General features: G+C 44.5%; 1 protein-coding gene across 2 annotated transcripts in view; it reads right to left on the bottom strand.

Moving 5' to 3' along the window:
• The window catches only part of CENPU (centromere protein U), a 51794-nt gene extending 41113 nt beyond the window's left edge, over nucleotides 1–10681 (bottom strand). The window contains exons 1-2 of one of the 2 annotated variants that reach the window (XM_043971368.1): nucleotides 10532–10681; nucleotides 3887–3935 (exon numbers count right to left, since the gene is read on the bottom strand). In XM_043971368.1, the coding sequence (XP_043827303.1) occupies nucleotides 3887–3935; nucleotides 10532–10572 (90 nt within the window). In that variant the 5' untranslated portion in view covers nucleotides 10573–10681. Of the gene's footprint in view, nucleotides 1–3886; nucleotides 3936–10531 lie in introns of those variants that run through there. The other variant, XM_043971369.1, reaches the window with a different exon arrangement.
• Nucleotides 10682–19155: the final 8474 nt, after the last annotated feature.

Consider the following 19155-nt stretch of genomic DNA (forward strand, 5'->3'; position numbering starts at 1 on the left):
AAAAGGCAAAGATACTGATGAACAATCACCATTTCCTACAAGGTCTTAACCAAAAGTAAAGCAGTCACCAAAACAAGAACGCCACCTCCACTCTCCCAAAAGCAAGCCAAAACACAGACACCACCTTAGGAAGCAAATGCTTAAACTTTTTTGCCAAGTGGAGAGACAAGGAACCAAGGGTGACACTGCATTTGCATACAAACTCATTTTAAATAGCACTGTGGAGAAGGGCAGTGGAATATTATTATGAGCAGCAACTATGCCAGCTTCTGCATGGAATCCCTCAGTGAGTACCCAATTCTACCCACCTGCCTTTCCAACTTTGTATATACTATATTTTTTTCTCATTTAGAACATGGGGGACTGAGACATAAAACATCAAAAACATATCAAAGAGAGAGGGCAACTAGGTGGCGCAGTGGATAAAGCACCAGCCCTAGATTCAGGAGGACCCGAGTTCAAATCCAGTCTCAGACACTTGACACTTATTAGCTGTGTGACCCCGGGCAAGCCACTTAACCCTCATTGCCCTGCACAAATAAATAAATAAATGAATGAATGCATGAATGAATAAATAAGTAAATGAATGAATGAATAAACAAACAAACAAATAATAAAATCAAAGACATAAAACAGCAACAAATCATGGAAGAAAAAAAATGCAAATTTGATGTGAGAACCCACTGAACCACAGCATCTAAAAGCATTTGTAAATAAACACACTGAACAGTGTTTTTTCCTTTATCAGCAACATGAAAGGCCACACAATAGGCTTCTTTCTACTTTAGTCACCAATGTGTTAAATGAGAAAGTAGAACTAGGACTTCAGAAGACACAGTTGGGAAAAACTGGAACAAAATACCCACCGAAGGAATCCATGCTGGAGGCTCTGGGAGCTGGAGAATATTGGGGCATCAATTTATAAGAGCTCTTAAACAGGGGAAGGTACCAAAAGTATGAATAAAAAACGAGACTATATCAATACAAGACAGCAATAACTACAAATTCATGTGCCTATTCTCTCATTCAACAAACATTTTTATTAAGCACCAACTATGTAACAAAGCACTGGCAATACAAAGATTAAAAAAAAAAAAAAGCCAAGCCCCTGCCCTTATCTCAATACTCCATTTATCAAGAGGATACGATATGGCATCACACAGAGAGTCAGCCTTGAAGTCAGGAAGACTTGGGCAAAGTGTTGCCTTTGACACCTATTACTGATGTTTATAAACATAGTTTATAAACTATGGATTTAGCCTCTCAGTTTTCCAGGTGGGAGGCCATTCTTGGCAGAGGGGACAAAATAATCAGAAACTTTGGGGAGATGGAAAAGGAAAGGATGAGACTGGTACAATTTGGATGGACTGCAGATGATGAAGTGGGAAATAACTTTGGATGGACAGGTCTGAGCTGGATTTTGGAGGGCTCTGAATGCCCAGGAACAGGAGTATATTTGATAGGCAACAGAAAATCACTAAAGAGTTTTTAAGTAATGTTTCACCAAATAAGTGAATTTAAAACAATTGGTTTAGGGTAAAACCACTAGCAATCAAAGCAGGGATTCTTCACCTAGAATGTGTGCTTTTATTTTTAAAAAATACTTTGATACCTATATTTTAATATAATTGTTTTCTTTTGAAATTCTATGTATTTTGTTGTTGTTGTTCAGTCATTTCAGTCATGTCTGACTCTTTGTGACCCCTTTTGGGGTTTTCTTGGCAGAGATACTGGAATTGTTTGCCATTTCCTTCTCTAGCTCATGTTACAATGAGGAAACTGAGGCAAAAAAGGATTAAGTGATGTGCCCAGGGTCACATAGCTAGTAAGAGTATGAAGTTGGATTTGAACTCAGCCTTCTATTCCCTGGGCCACCTAGCTATTCCCGTGTATTTTACTGCATTCCAACTAGTCCCCAGGCTTCACCAGACTGCCAAAGGGGTCCATGACACAAACAAGATTAAGAACTCCTAAGAACTAAGGGACTGGGAAAGGCTTCTTGGAGCGTGTGACCTGCGGGCAAAGCTTGGAAGGAAGCTAAGGCTTATCAAAGGTGGAAGGAGGGAAGGCATTCTGGGAATGCCTGTGGAAATACACAGATGCCCGAAACTATGGTACCTAGATCAAGGACCGTTAGGTAGATCAGTTTGGCTGAAACAGAGTGTGTGATGGGGAGGAACATGAAACAAGAGGGAATCACCAGTGGCACCACATTGGTGCCAGGAGAAAATACGAACTCCCCAGACTGGTATTTAAGGACCTTCACAGACCTGTGCTTTAGGAAGAGGTCTCAGCAGCCATGGAGAGGATATAACCTTTATGATGATGCTCTGTGGAGGGTAGGGGTTCTTAACTTGGGCTCTGTACATTTGGTTTTTTTTTTAAAGTATTTTGATAGGGGCAGCTTGGTGGTACAGTGGATGAAGCACCGGCCCTGGATTCGGAAGGACCTGAGTTCAAATCCGACCTCAGACACTTGACATTTACTAGCTGTGTAACCCTGGGCAAGTCACTTAACCCTCACTGCTCTGCAAAAACAAACAAAAAAAGTATTTTGATAACTGTATTTCCATATAATTGGTTTCCTTTGTAATCATATCTATTTTATTTTATGCATTTAAAAAACAGTTTTGAGATGGTGACCACAGGGGCCATGGCACAAGAAAGGTTAAGACCCTCCGGTCCAAAGTATCCTTGAGAAAAATATGAGAAGGGAACAGTCAAAGCTTTGGCAAAGGATTTTCTCAAGTAGACCACGTATTTACAGCAAAAGGTTCCAAGAACACAAGATTCCCACCATGGTTACTACTGGTTGATTTTCTAAAAAGCCTTTGATTCTGCAAGACATAAATGCTGCCCTGTTTGCCTCAGTTTCCTCATCTGTAGGATGAGTTGGAGAAGGAAATAGCAAAACCATTCCAGTATCTTTGTTTTGTTTGGTGAGGCAATTGGGGTTAAGTGACTTGCCCAGGGTCACACAGCCAGTGTCAAGTGTCTGAGGCCGGATTTGAACTCAGGTCCTCTTGAATCCAGGGCCAGTGCTCTATCCACTGCACCACCTAGCTGCCCCCCATTCCAGTATCTTTGCCAAGAAAACTCTAAATGGGGTCATGAAGAGCCTAACACAACTGAGCAACAACAACAACAACAACAGCCTAACTCATAAATGGATTGTGCTCGGAACTTTCTCTCTCAGAATTTCTATTTTGACAAGAGAGTTAGCCTCTCTACAGGACAACAGATGGCTAGCCTGAGGGCTTCTCTGGTCCCCATGAAATAAAAAACATGGAAAAACCCTGCAGCAGCCTGGGTAGATTCTTTTTTTTTTTTTTTTTTGCAGGGCTATGGGGGTTAAGTGACTTGCCTAGGGCCACACAGCTAGTAAGTGTCAAGTGTCTGAGGCTGGATTTGAACTCAGGTACTCCTGAATCCAAGGCCGGCGCTTTATCCACTGAGCCACCTCTAGGCCCCCGGCTAGATTCTTTATGGAAGAAATCTATGGATCACAGCATCACAAACATAGAGTTAGAAGGGATGTTAAAGGCCATTGAGTGCAACACATTCTTTTTAACAGATGAGGAAACTGAGACCTGGAGAGGAAAAGAGACTTGACCAAAGTCACATACTAGTAAGTGTCTAAGGCAGGATTTGAACTCAGGTCCTCCTGCCTCCAAGGCTACCTACATCCTAGAAAACTTGGACAAGTCCACAAGATGTGATGGTGCTTGGATTCAGGGAGTGCCCACATCAGCTACACAGGCCAAAGTAATAGCATGAACAGACTTAGCGACATCCTGGAAAGAGATCAGAGTGTCTTACGGAAAATGCATTTATTTTATATTGCTGTTTGGCCTGAATTGTACTAAAATATAAAAAGGTAACTCACCTCTTTCCTATGACTTTGTCTCCTTGTTTTCTTTGACTCTTTGTTGATACTAAAGAGAAAAAGACGAGAGAGTTTTTTAAAATGTTAAAGTTTACATTGGGAAAACACTGTCAACTTCTTTCCAACCACTTTTTTCTTTTCTTTTCTTTGGAGGCAATTGGGGTCAAGTGGCTTGCCCAGGGTCACACAGCTAGTAAGTGTCAGCCTCCAGGGCCAGTGGTCTATCCACTCAGCCACCTAGCTGCCCCTCAACCACTTACTTTTCAAATGCTTCCTTTATATTGGAATGATTGGAATGATGCCACCTACTGGAGACTTACTATAGGAAAGCTCCACCTTGAGGAGAATGCCTCAGAGGGCAAGGCCATGTGGCTTTTCCTTGGTGTCAGGAAGTGACGTTTGCTCATGGGTGCTGTCTAGCAATGCTACCAGCCAATCAACTTGAGGAGCCTCCTATTTTGTGGGAGGGGACAGTAAGACAGAAAGAGGGCCTGTGCGGAGAGGTCTGTCTCTTTTTTTGGTTCCTGACTTGATGGTGGTGGTGGCGGCGGCAGAGGACTTCACAGGAAATTTGAGGAAAGATAGGAATGCCAGGCTGTGGGAATTCTGTTCTCAATCTTTCTCTTTCTATCTTTCAATAAACCCTTAAAAACCTAAACTCGTTTTATCAGTGATTTTAGTCAGTTTCCCCCAGAACTGGGGGAACAGATTAGAACCCACATTTAGGATCTTAAATTACACAATATTATCTGTATCACTAGTGATATATTCAATCAAATTAAAGCCCTGGGGCACTTGGACCTGAAGTCAGGAAGACCCAAGTTCCAATCTAACCTCTGACATTTATTAGCTATGTGACCTTGAGTAAGTCACTTGTCTGCCTCAGTTTCCACATCTGTAAAATGGGGATAATAATAGTACCTATCTCCCAGGGTTGTTGGAGGATAAAATAAGTGATCTGTAAAGTAATACTGGCAGGCCTTAAAGTATTATATAAATGTAAACACCAGCAAAGAGTAACTTAAAATCTCTATTTGTTGAATGTACACTTAGAAAATCTAAGATAGACAAAGGGAAAAAATCATTTAGGTAATCATGGTGTCGGCAGTTAGGGGGTGCAGTGGAGAAAGCAAAGGGTCTGGAGTCAGGAAAGCCGGAGTTCAAATATGGCCTCTGACCCTTACTAGCAGTGTGACCCTGGCCAAGTCACTTCACCCAGTCTGCCTCAATTTCCTCCGCTGTAAAATGAGCTGGAGAAGGAAATGGCAAATCCCTCTAGTATCTCTGCCAAGAAAACCCCAAATGGAGTCAACAAAGAGTCTGACACGACTGAGACAACTAAACAACAAATCATGGTGTGGTGGAAATAGTGCAGGATCTGGTGCTGGTGAACCTAGATTTGAATCCTGTCACCACTTACCTTGGGTAAGTCACAAACTCTCAGGGCCTCCGTTTCCATATATATACACACATACATATATATACACACAGACACACAGACACACGGACACACACACACACACACACACACACACACAAGGGGCAGGGAGCCGGCCAAGATGAGCTTTAAGCTCCTTTTCACTCTAAATCTATTTTTGTAATATAAGATTATTCCCGCTAGAGTCATTTCCATTTCAATACACCATCTATCAAGAATCAAGAGAAAGAAAAGGGAGAACAGTCTCCACAAGAATGACCAAGTATAAGCCAATATCTGGGCATAAACTTACCAAGAGATACCAAAGACCCAAACCAAGGTCCCCAAGGGCCTCTGCGCAGGCCTCAGCCTCCTCCATCTCTTGGTCAAGTTGAACCTGCCCAACTAGCCCCACCCCACGCACCCCCTTCCTACTCCTGGCTTTCACAACACTCACCATTCCACATCTCCTGCTATTTGTTCCCTCCCCGGGGCTCCTTTTCCTTCTCCTAGGCCTCAAACACCAGTTTCCCAAGGCTTGTGTCCTATAGGTATTGTTCTTTCTCTACCCCTAGAGTCAAACGCACAGGACTAAAGGATGTCTAAAGTCCCCCTCCAGCTCAATCACAGCACGGTCTCTAAAACAAACAATATTCAGAGTCTCTGGACTAAAATGCCCCTGCCAGTTGTCCCGCTGATGACTTGAATGTCTTCCAAAGACTGCTCCTCTCCTAGTCCGCCCTGTCTCCATAATGATGAAAATGACGATGGTGATAAATTTATGCAGCAACAATACAAACATTATCTCACTTAATCTTCATGACAACTCTGGCATTTCCAGAGTCGCTGACACACTTTACAACTGAAGCAACAAGGTAAAACAACTTGCCCAGGGTCACATAGCTAGGAAGTGCCTGAGGCCAGATTTGGACTCAGATCCAGGCCCAGTGCTCTATCCACTTCACCATCTCACTGCCTCAGAGGGACCTCGGAGGGCACACAGTGCACAGGAGACCTGAATAAGACTCCTTCTCCAACAACATTTTTTGTTTGTTTTTGTTTTGCAGGGCAATGAAGGTTAAGTGACTTGCCTAAGGTCACACAGCTAGTAAGTGTCAAGTGTCTGGGGCCAGATTTGAACTCAGGTCCTCCTGAATCCAGGGCCGGTGCTTTATCCACTGTGCCACCTAACTGTCCCCCTCTAACAACATTTTTGCTTCTACTTGAAGACCTAGAGAAAGCTCCAAGGTCTATCTGCTATGACCACACTGCTGGACAACTCCCAGGCAACTTTTCTTGGACAGCCTTCCCTCCTAGGAAACTATTGTTCCCCTGAGCTCAGTGCCTCTCTATAACCTCCTCCAGTTCCTGACTTTGGGGCCCAACTAAACAATTTTAATCCCAAATCAACAGACCAACAAATACAGGAAGATAGCTGTCATGATCCCCTGCATCAGTCCCCTACCAACCCTTCTCATCCTTTCTCCAGGAGGCCCAACATCTCTGGTTCCTCCAGCTCATTCCCATACACACTTGGCCTCCCATCCTCTCATTAATGTGATGCTTCTCCTCTTCTGGACACACTGTCTGTTGCTGAAAGGAAAAGTACAAACTTCTCACCCCAGTGTCGAAAGTCATTAAGCAGTTTGGCTGAAATCTACTTTTCATGCTTTATTTCACTGCTTCCCTGGCCGTTCCCTCATTTGATCCCTCACTGAGGCACACAAGGCCTCATCTCCACTCGATGAAATCCCTCTCCTTCTTCAGGAAGGCCCAGCAAACTCTGAAGCCTGCCCCGACTCCCTCCTCAAATTTATCCTGAAATATTTTGTCTGGATCTCTCCTTTACCTCATCACGTTTTATCTTGTAAATCAATTATTGCATATATCTCTTGTTTAATTGAGAACACATCCTGTGTCCCTTTTCATCTTTGCACCTGTAAGGGCCAAACTGATTATGGGAAGAGTTAATTGGGTGGCTCGCCATAATACTGGGGTTCAGAAAATAATGAGAGACCTCTAGGTCCAAATTTTCCTCCCTTCCAAACTGCCTTTTTTTTTAGTTATTTCTCCTAGGCTAATAAGAAAGGAGATTAACAGCCTCTTTTCCCCAAACAAACCAGGTTTTATTAATGGGAATAAAATTTACAACAAAGGTGAAATGAAGAAAGCCAGGGACAAGGAAATAGGGGAAGAGAAAAACAGATAAGCTCCCTGGCTCTAGCAAAGACTGACCCAAACCCCAAACTTGCTTCCAGTTCAGTTAGCTTGAAGAGCTGGCCTCGATTCTAATAATTCACCACCTGGGGTCCATAGTTTCAATGGGAGTCAGTGCAACTCCTCTCTAGTCCGCTCTTGAAGCTCACCCAAAGGAAAGAGAGTTCCTCTGAGCTAGCGTTCCGCTTTTTACCTTTTTTTCCTCTCCCTTCCCCAAAGGGGAGGTCCTTCAAGCTGGTTGGCTGAGAGTGGTCCCCTAGGGACATCAGCAGTACACTAACAGGTCACTCAGGGCAGGCCAGGTGTGGCCTATATCTAATCATCCCCGGGGAGGAACTTAGTTTCTCATTCTCACCCAATTCAAACAATACTAAATCAATCAGGTGGGGCCCCTGGGCCTCTGCCAAATTCCATTATTTTATCACACACCCCTGGTACCTAGTATAGTGCAATATACAAAGCAGATGCTTAGTAAACATTTTGTTGAATTTAAACTGAAGCCACTATTGTGCCGGATTATATAGGGCAGGCATTCAGGGGTCCAGGGATAGATTCCAGTTGGCCCATGGACTTGGATGGGGAAAAATGCCTTTATTTCACTAACTTTGGGTTTCCTTTGTAAGCCTAGGTACTTCACTTTTCGAATTCAAAAAGCAGTATTCTGGGGGCAGTGTCTCAGTGGATAAAACACTGGCCTTGGATTCAGGAGGACCTGAGTTCAAATCCAGCATGAGACACTTAACACTTACGAGCTCTGTGACCATGGGCAAGTCACTTAACCCTCACTGCCCTGAAAAAAAAACCAAAACAAACCAAGAAAAGCAGTATTCTGAGAAAAAAATCCATCCCTTTACCAGACTGCCAAAAGACCCCAGAATACAAAAAAGGGGTAAGTACCTCTACGTGTAGGGCTGCCAGAACCAGCCTGAAGAATCTGACCTTTACTCAGTAGGTAAGCAACAGGTACAATTCAGTATAAGTGAGACAGAGATGGCTTCTGGTAAGAAAGGCTTCTGACTGTGTGGCTCTGGGAAAATCATTCAACCTCTCTGTGTCCTAACAACTCTCTAAATCTACACTGGTAGACAGGGTTTCTTCACTGAGAATTCCCTATAGCATTACAGCTCTAGTTATAAACAAGACAAAACAAAATAGGGATTGCTGAAGCTCTTAGCAAAGTGCCTGACATACAGTAGGTGCTTAATAAATGTTTAATGGATTGAAAGTGTTTTGGGCAGAGTGACAATACAGGGAAAGGGGAAAAACTGTTTTAAAAAAGAAAAATTCTGAATTTAAGAGATGCCAACTTTTCCATAAGTACAATAGCACGGCAAAAGAGAATTGTACATGAAACTGGGAATCTCTATCATGCGAAGCTTGGCATGTGAGTTCAACTGGTAGCTTATCAGTGCTTTCTTGCCCTTCTTTCTCTTATGCTCATTTTTAAAAAAAATCTTTCAATGACACTTTTTTCTTTTTTTTTTTAGTTTGTCCTCCCCTGCACCTTTTTTTTTTTTTTGGACAACCCTGTCCCTCTACCCCCCTTCTCCCTTCCTACAAGTGGAAAAAGAGAAAAGCAAAATCTTTGTAATAACGATGCAGAGTTGAACAAGACAAATTCTCACACTGCCTTTGGAAGAGTGACATAATCATAATAATGAACATTTATATAGCACTTACTATGTGCTAGGCATTGTGCAAAGTGCTTTAAATGATTACTTCTTTGATCCTCACAACAACCCAAGGAGGAAGGTGTTATTATCATTTGCATTTTACAGTTGGGGAAACTGAAGTACAGTGACTTGCCCAGGGTCACACAACAAGTATCTGAGGCTAGATTTGAACTCAGGTCTTCCTGACTCCAGGCCTGGTGCTCTATCTCCTTGTCTACCTTCATCAGCTCTCTCTTTGGGGAGGAGAAACCAGACAGCAATATTAACACCTGACACTTACTAGCTGTGTGACCCTGGGCAAGTCACTTAGCACTCATTGTCCCAGAAAAAAATTTAAAAAAAAATTTTTTTTTAAATCTACTGGAATTATCGACACGATTTACAATCTAATAGAATTCGCTAAGAACTTCCCACGTGCCCAACACTGTGCTAGCCACAGAAGTTAAAGTTAAGAGCCAAGCGGCACAGGGGATACTCGGGAAGAAGACTCAAGTCCAAGTGTTGCCTAAGATACATCCTATCAGCCACTCACTTAACCTCTCCTGCCTCATTCTCCTCTTCTGTCAAATGGGGGAAACAAGAGCACCTCTCGGAGGGTTCTTATGAGGATCTGACGCGCTAACACGTAAAGCGACTTCTAGAAATGTTATCTTAAATGTACTCATGTATTTATCACATAATATAAACAGGACATCTTCTATTCTGGAGCTACTGTCGTGACTTGCGGATTTAGTGGCTTGCGGGATAGCAACAGGGAAGTTCCCGGGGGAGCTGTGGGAGAGATGAAGTGATGGGAAGGCTGAGTCTGAGGCTGGTGAGGGTCAGCCCTCGGGAAACAAGTCGGGTCTAGAGGGAGGTCCAGGCGGCTTAGGAGACAACCAAGGAAAGACGCGGGATGCAAGTTCCCTGAGGGAACTTCCCTGAGGCTGGTTCATCTTGGTCTCCGCATCGGACAGCGCCGTGCATACAGTGGGCGCTCAATGGGTGCTGAACTGAACGGGAAGGTCTGGAAAAGGAGAAAAGCAGCCTCCAGGAAGGGGATGCGGAAGACACGAGCCGGAGGGCGCATCCCTGCAGCTGGCCCGTCAAGGAGGCGGAGATCGGGCCGGAGGGCGGGTCACGGGTGACCTTGCGAAGCCCACAGAGGGGAGGCAGGGAAGGAGGGATGGAGTCCAAAGCTAAGAGACCGATAAAGCGGTCGGCCACCGTGAGGGGTCCCGCCGCCGCCGGAGACTCCCCTGAGCGAGGGATCCAGGGGGAGTCGCGGAGCCTTCCTGAGACAGTAGCAAGCAGGCGGGGTGCCCACGTGCGTCCCAGCCCCGGGAATGCGGCGCTTACCTCGCGTCCCGGCTCTTCCTCAAACTTCGCCGCCGGTCCATGTCTGGAGACTAGGAAGCGTTTCTGAACGAGCCGGAGCCGGGTGGGACGAGACGGACCCTCCCTCTTAGCGTCTCCGGCCCAGGGGAACCCGGTCCGCGCTTTCCCAAGCCCTGGTTTCCGGAGCAGCTCCAGAACTTGGAAGTCAAAGCCTGGACTTCCTCTCGGACCGGATTTATAGCCAGAGCCTCCTCTGGATCGATTGACCCGATCTTTCAGAAGAAATCTGTGCCGGGTCTTCCCTCCTGCTCGCAGCCCGCCCAGGCTTTCAAATTCCATTGGCTGCGTCCCCTTCCTCCGTCTCCTCCTCCTTCCCTTCCCCCCAGCCACTGAGCGGTCTCCCCGGGCGGGGCGGGCGGTTGGGGACTCCGGCCCCGCCCCCGCCCCTGCTCATCATCATTTGCATCTCCAGCCCAACAGAGCTCCCTAGGCTTCACCTTTTTTATGCATCAGGCTACAGCAAGCCAACAAGAATTTATCAGACGCCTATTATATACAAAGGAAATTAAAAACTGCCTTCAGGAAGTTAAAAAAAATGGGAGACAACACGCAAACAACTAAGGATAAAAACGATCCATACAAGAGAGATTTAGAGCTAATTGCAGAGTAGGCATCGATGTTAAAGGAAGACTGACTAAAGCTTCTTGCAGAAGGTGCAAGTTTAACTGAGGCTTGAAAGAAACCAGGGACGCTTAGAAGGCTGAGATGAGGAGGGAGAGAATTCTAGGCATGGGGGACCCCAGGGAAAAGGCCCCTAATTAAGAGATTGAGTGTCACTGAATCCTGGAGGACTTGGGGGGAGTACGATGGAAGAAGACTGGAAAGGGAGGAACGAGTAAGGTTATGGAGGGCAAAGAATTATAAAGGACCAATACCTAGAGGTAACAAAGAGTCACCGGAGTTCGTTAAATAGGATACTAACAAGGAACGTTTACTAAGCATCAACTCCGTGCTAGACACTGCTAGGTGAATCCAAGGAATGGAGCAAATATTGTATTGAGGGAGACAACCAGGACGTACACAAGTATGTACAGAATCAACATGAATGGAATAAAGCCAAAGAATGAGAGGCAGAATAACAGTACAGGGCTTCTTAAACTTTTTCCACTCGCGACCCCTTTTCGCCGGAGAAATTGTTCCGTGACCCCGGGTGTGTGTGTAGAGAGAAGGGTGTGTGTGTATATATATATGTATATGCATATACATATATATGTATGTATATAAAATAGGTATATATAACCTTTTGCTGTTGCCAAATTTTTCGTGACCCCTACATTCAGTTACAGGACCCCACAGTTTAAGAAACTAGGATCTACGATCTTTTAGACTGACCTTTCAGAGAACTTGCCAACCTGTAATGTCAGAAATGTCCTCACCCAGGCTTTCTCTGTAACAATGAAATCCCAAGTGGAGTCTCCTTCGCTAAATACAAAGCAGCGCAATACGAAGTAGTTTGGAAGAAGGGCATTAGCAGTTGGCAGAGCAGCAAAGCAACATTCACTAAGCTTCAGAGAAACTACAAAGGCGAGTAAGACGATATCTTTGCCCTCAAGAGCTCATACTTCGTTATAAAGATCAAACAAAAAAGGTAACTGCTATATTCTATACGAGATGATATGCGCATTTGAGAAGCAGCTGGTGGCGGAGGGACACAGCCCATCTGGTGGAAAGAGTGCAGTTCAGTTTGGCTTGAATGGAAATAGGATCATAAGATCAAAGATTTAGAAGCAGAAGAGACCATGTAGTCCGACCTTATCATTGTACAGATGAAGAAACAGAATCCCAGAGAGCTCGTGACTTGTCCCAGGTCACAGGGCTTAGTAAGAGACAATGGCAAGATTTGAATCCAGTCCTGCTTACTTGTACGTATAATGAATGTTATTGCTTACTAGAAGACAGCTCTTGGCCAAGGTAGGGATTCTTGGACCCATTGAAATTCAAACCAGATAAATAAAGTATGACTAAGAAGCTTTGCTGTATAAAACACTGTGTTAGAGTCCGGGGATAACCACAACTAACATTTATTTGGTTTTGTTTTGTTTTTTTAGCGAGGCAATTGGGGTTAAGTGACTTGCCCAGAGTCACACAGCTAGTAAGTGTTAAGTGTCTGAGGCCGGATTTGAACTCAGGTACTCCTGACTCCAGGGCTGGTGCTCTATCCACTGCGCCACCTAGCTGCCCCTACAACTAACATTTAAATAGCACTTACTGTGTGCCAGACACTGGGCTAAGCGCCTTACAATGATTACCTCATTTGATCCTTACAACAACCGTGGACAGTAGGTGCATTTTACAAATAAGGAAACAAGCAAACAGAGGTGAAGTGACTTGCTTAGGGTCACTCAGTATCTGAGGCTGAATTTGAATTCAGTTCATCCTGACTCCAGGCTCAGCACTTGATTGTTTCAGGGCAGGGTTTATCCTAATTTGGAGCTCCTGGGGGTCCTAAGCCAACCCCCCAGGTGGGTACCTTTTTCTGTGGCGGTATGTTTTGGGGGGTTACTCCTCATAAGGTGAATCTGGGGACAAATTTGGCCTTTTCTGTGCATGTCTCTTTCTGGTTCCCATGCTTAGTTTCAAAACATATTCATTTTTCTTTTATTTCTGGTCTAAGTTTCTATAGTCTGTCAATTCCTTTATTGTAGTCTTCAGGTCTCCATGGCCCAGCTCCCTCAGTTCCTGTTTTGGGTACTGATTTATGTGGGTACAAGAACCTAGCATCCTGACTTGTAAGTTATCCATTAACTGGGGTCTGACTCCCTTTTAGAGCTAATATCTGAATTAAAGCTTTGGCCTTAGGTTTTTCTGTTAACCCTTTTTTCACCTCCTACATCAACTGGACTACACCTAAATTCGTTAGACACTAGCAGGAGAAAAAAAAACCCTCATAATTTGCAGAACCTATCATAAGAGAAAATTCTACTAGGGAAGGAGGAATGAACAGAGAGATTCTTTAAATCTCCTGCAAACAAGTCAATAACTTTTCTTACTTACAATTGCTTTTTTTCCCACATTTTAATTTTCTTTATTATTCAAAAAAACATATCCTTTTAATGTACTTTTTTGACTCTGTGCTTGTGCTTTCAACACCTTCACAACAATTTCCTGCTCCTCAATCAGGGAAGCACACTTGATCCTGTCATGGACACATTTAGCACACATGGAGCCACCATAAGCCCTGCTGACATGCTTTTTGGTCTTTGATAGCCTCATAAGAACTTTAAGTCTCACTGCACGAACACCTTGAAGTCTTCCTGGGCACACACCACAGGCTGATTTTGGTGCTTTTCCAACTTTCTTAGTATAAAGGTAAACAATTCTGTTTACCTGGGGTTTGTGACAGCCAAGTTTTGTTGGAAGCTGTGTTGTAGGACAACCTATATCGATATGTCAGATGCTGAATCACTTTTTTTTTTTTTAGTGAGGCAATTAGGGTTAAGTGACTTGCCCAGGGTCACACAGCTAGTAAGTGTTAAGTGTCTGAGGCCGGCTTTGAACTCAGGTACTCCTGACTCCAGGGCCGGTGCTCTATCCACTGTGCCACCTAGCTGCCCCGTGCTGAATCACTTTTAATTTCTGTCTGTCACCTGAAGAGAGAAGACAATTGCTTTTTCAGGACACTTGTTCATCCATCATCTTTGCATGTACACAATGGGGTGGGGGCAATAACATACAAATGTAACTGGCATTTTAAATGGACCCCTGTGGGCAGGGAGAAGTATCTGAAGCCTGTTTGTGTGAGTTGGGGGTAAATGTCATCATCCCAAACAGTGTTTTTCTTCTTGGAAGAGACCGGAGACTATACTGATCTTTGAGCCTGTTCTGACTGCAGGAGTGTGAACCCCAAAACAACCTTCTGTCATGGATGAGAGGTGATGGTCCTTAGGTATTCCTCAATAAAGAATTACACTCTTGCACACAGTCCAGTTAGAATTAAAATAGTCTTTTATTTGGCTCTAGGAAAAGTGACTGAGAGGAAGGTCAGAGACCTAGCCTCTCAGGGAGGAAGAAGAGTTCAAAGGCACTTCCTCAAAGGCTTTTTATAGGGGATAGATGGCAGGGTGGGGGGGGGGAACCACTTGAAAACTGAAAAGTTCCCTTTTTGGGGGTGGGGTGGGGAAAGATTGGATGCTTGTCATATCCCTGAGAGTGGAGGGGGATTTTTTTTGAAATGATGGTCCTGACTATCTCTGTCTCCTGGCTCCAGCCAGGTTTGTAGACACACCCAAGTCAACATTCCTGCTGTAAACCTTTATCTCCCCTTACTTCCTAAGCATGTCCGTCCTGCTTTCTGGTCGTCTTTGAGTCTGCTTCTCATAGGAGAAGACCCTCTAGTTGATTCCAAGTCCATGTCATTCTAAGCCTATGTCACTTCCACCAGGTTTTTAATTCTTTTTAATTGAACAAGCAGCAGGAGTAGTTGTTTGCAGCAACAGTGGTTGCATTCATTTCAGGCAATCAGGAGATGATTGAATGGCTGCTGGTGCTGGAGATTAGAGAAGGCTCAGCTCAATAGGGCTTCTGCCCCCTTTATGTAGTTTGAATTTTGTTGAACCTCTAGATAAATCGAATCGTTCTGAGTGGTCTAGATCTGTTCCTCAATTTGCTACATGGGGCTGTAGTGATAAACAGTACTCCTTGACATTGGTATATGATTTGTAATGGGATTGGTATTTCTTGCCTTCTCAGTTGGAGGACAGGAAGAGATTTTGGAACTGAAAATAAAATAAAATTGAATTTTTTTTGTTTAGAATTTTATTTTCCAAATTACATGTAAAAGCAAATTTTGACATCAATTTTTTTAAGACTTTGTGTTCCAACTTCTCTTCCTCCCTCACTTCCCACCCCTACCCCAAGAACTCAAACAATTCAATGTAAGTTATACATGAGTAGTCATGGAAAACATCTCTACATTAGCTAGGTTGTGAGAGAAAACAGATAGAAACAAAACTTCAGATTAAGGAATTGTCAAAAAAAAAATGTGGGGGGCGGCTAGGTGGCAAGGTGGATAGAGCACCAGCCCTGGAGTCAGGAGTACCTGAGTTCAAATCCGGCCTCAGACCCTTGACACTTACTAGTTGTGTGACCCTGGGCAAGCCACTTAACCCCTTTTGCCCCGCAACCAAAACAAAACAAAAACAAAAAACCACAAAACAAAACAAAAAAAAATGTGTTTCAGTCTGTTTTCATATACCATCAGTTCTTTCTCTGTAGATGTATTGAAATTTTCATAAGTCCTTCAGAGTTATTGCCTTGATCATTGCCTTGCTGAAAATAACAATGTGCTTCACAGCAGATCATCTTACACTATAGCTGTTATTTTGTATATAGTACATTTCTCTCTGTCTCAGTTCATATGGGTCTTTCCAGGTTTTTCTGATAGCATCCTGTTCATCATAACTTTTATATAGTACCTTAAACTTGATAAAGAATTTTTTTAACAATAGCCCAGCAGAGGAGATACCACACTTTTTTTGTTTGTGATATGGGGGAAAACCGATAGGAGAAAGCACGTGGGTCCTTAGGATTCCTCTGTAAAGAATTACACTCTCGCACAAGATCTAATTAGGAATAAGAGAACAGGTTTATTGGGATACAAGAGAAACCGGCTGGGAGGAAGATTTTGCCAGAACAAAACGCTTTCCCCTCCAGCTAACTTGTAGGGTGTCATTTTATAGGGTTTAGATGGGGGTAGGTAAGAGTCTCTTATTGCATGAGGGGCTGGTGGTCTTCCCGAGTTGAGCTGGGGTTGGAAGAATCCCTCGTGAGAGATTTGGTGGTGGGTGTCAACTTTGTCCTGATGGGTCTAAGCAGTCTGCTGATGGGCGGTTCCAGGTGGTCTTCTCCTGGATTATCTCATCCAGATGCTTAGAATGACTGGAATGTAGGGTGATGGTCCTGGAGCATGCTCAGTTCGATCTGTGCCACTTATCTCCGTTACGTGAGTGTGTGTGTCCTTGATTGTGTTCAAGGAGAGGCCTACTTGATTTCAAGGGAAAGCCCCTGAGGTTTCAAGGAAAAAGTTCCTTGAACCCCCCAGAGAATTGTTGGGGTGACCGGGGCCCATAATCCTCCCATGACATTCCCCCCTTCTTATATCTAGGGAAAAAGGGCGGCGGTCTCATCTTCCGTAACTGCTTCCTGCTGGTTATGGATGTAAAGATGTCCCTGAATCATTGGGGGTACAGCAGAAATCATTATGGGCCTGGTCCAGGGAGTGAAGAGGCATGTAGGTCGGGGTAGTGGCTGCCATAAGGTTGAAAGCCTTGAGTCTGCTTGAGACAAATTTAACAAAAAGGTTAAAGAGACAAGGGCCAAAGATTAGAAGAACAACGACTAATATCACTATCGGAATGAAAGGAGTGAACCAAGAAAGGAGCCAAGAACTCCAGGAACTTGCATGAGGAGAGAAAAGCTGCTCACGTGTGTCCCTCATCCAGTGAGAGATATCATGGAGATGTTGTACTCGGGTCTTGACTTTTCTGGAATTGTTAATATCCACACAACAAGATGTATTCTGAACCATACACACACCACCTTCAGCCGCTAGGAGATAGTCTAGGGCTATTCTGTTATCTAACACTACATTGTCTAGAGTATCAAGGGACTCTTGTAAATCCTCTAGCCCAGCTGCTGTTTCATTCGAGAGTCTTTCTATGGCCAGAGTGAGATTGGTTAGTATGGCATCCTGCTCAATATAACCTATGAAAGGGATAATGAGAGCGGCTGCCTTCTTAACCCACCAGAGAAAATTATCCCAGGAACCTGCTTGACTCTCGAGGGGTGATTAGCAGGTAGGGTTGAGGGGTTGTGGAAAACCTTTACCCGGGGATCCAAAAATCCCATTGTGCATTGTCCATATTGTTTATAGGGACTGAGACATGAGGTTGTCAAGACTTTCTGGGGGTGCTCTTCAGGAGTTAAGCCTGTAACAAAAATTGGCAGATTCTGATGTCCACAGACAAAGACATACCCCTGAGGGGCACATAAGGACTCCTTGGTGTTCCTGAGCATTGTCTCAATCTCCTTGCCCCATTTTAAGGTTGGATTGCATGAGGGTATAATGCCAGGCCAAGTCTGGCTGTTCTTAAGGGTCTTTAACATACCCCAAGAAGCTGGAGGCCGTAAGGGCTGCTGGAGGGTGGAGTAATCTTTAAAACTGTCACCTGGAGTCAGGACAGTGTAATCAGGTTGCCAGTATGTACACCTGGACAAGTAAAATAAACCCTTTTTTATCATTCAAGGGGATTGGTGATCCTGTACAGTTTACACACAGGGCATGTGTGAGGTTGAATGGAAAGGAGGTACCTTTCCAATTCTCAAGGCAAGTAAGCTTGTGAGGTCCATTGATCACTTTCCCCTCCTTAATCATCATTGTCCCTGTGTACTGTTTCTTGGGATAAGTGATAGTGAAAAAAGGCCTACCAGCAGTGAAGCATTTAATGCCCCTAAAGGTCTCCCACAATGGTATTGCAAATATAGGGAGAGTTGCATAGCGAGGGGACATAAAGGGAAGAGGCATAGGAGTAGAAAAATTTGCACCATGTACTATAGGTAAGGATCTATCACTATCCTGGGGATGTCTCTTACACACCCAGCAATCTGATGGTCCAGCCTTGGCGACTGCATCACCTAGTTGGACGATTGCATTATCCTGCCAGGTGCCAGGGCTTATGACTGAGGAGGGGAAGGAGGGCAAGGAAGCAAAGAGCACAAGTAAGAGGAGTAACATAATAGAGTGATAATGAGGGGAAGGTACACCGATGATGGTACCAGACCAGTGGCAGGCTGTCTCAGGATCAGCTCTTTCTTTTAAATAGGTACTTCAGGTCCTCAACTGGTTCGCATGAATATTCAACTGTGTCTTCTGTATCAGGCGCCTAGCCACCTCCAATATCGCCCAAGGTTCCGTCATGGAGAGTCTTGTTAGGGGCTGGCTGGCCCCCGGGCACCCTCAGTCCCGGTCCACTGGGGATGGGACAGTTGGACACTGGGTTTTCCTACGGCCAGACCCCTGGGGGCAGTCGCGAGACCAATGGCCTCCTCGATGGCATTTCGGACACGGAGTGGTGGGGAGATTGTTCTCTTTGGAGAGGCACTCTCCTTTCCAGTGTCCCGACTTGCCACAGTTGAAACAATTGCCCCTACCTTGGCCACCTTGAGAGCTGATGGCCGACCTCATGGCCGCGGTTATGAGAGTGGCTTGCTCCATCGAGCGTGCTCGATCCTTCTCTTCTTTCTCTGCCGCTATCGCAAGGTCCCTGTTATTAAAAATCTTAAAAGCAGCATCAAGGAGCTTTGAGGTTGGGGTTTGAGGGCCCAATTCCAATTTCTGGAGTTTCCTCCTAATATCAGGAGCAGATTGGCCAATGAAGTGCATATTGAGGACAGTTATCCCTTCCTCCTTTTCTGGGTCTAAGTTCGTGTATTTCTTCATAGAGTCCGCTAAACGGCTCATGAAGACAGCAGGATTTTCATCAAGGCCCCTGTGTCACCTCCTTCACCCTTTCATAATTAACCTGTTTCTTGACCCCTCTTTTCATACCCTCAATGAGACAAGTAACCACGTGGTCCCTACGGGCTCT

Source organism: Dromiciops gliroides, chromosome 6, assembly GCF_019393635.1.
Source record: "Dromiciops gliroides isolate mDroGli1 chromosome 6, mDroGli1.pri, whole genome shotgun sequence".
Taxonomy (NCBI): Eukaryota; Metazoa; Chordata; class Mammalia; order Microbiotheria; family Microbiotheriidae; genus Dromiciops; species Dromiciops gliroides.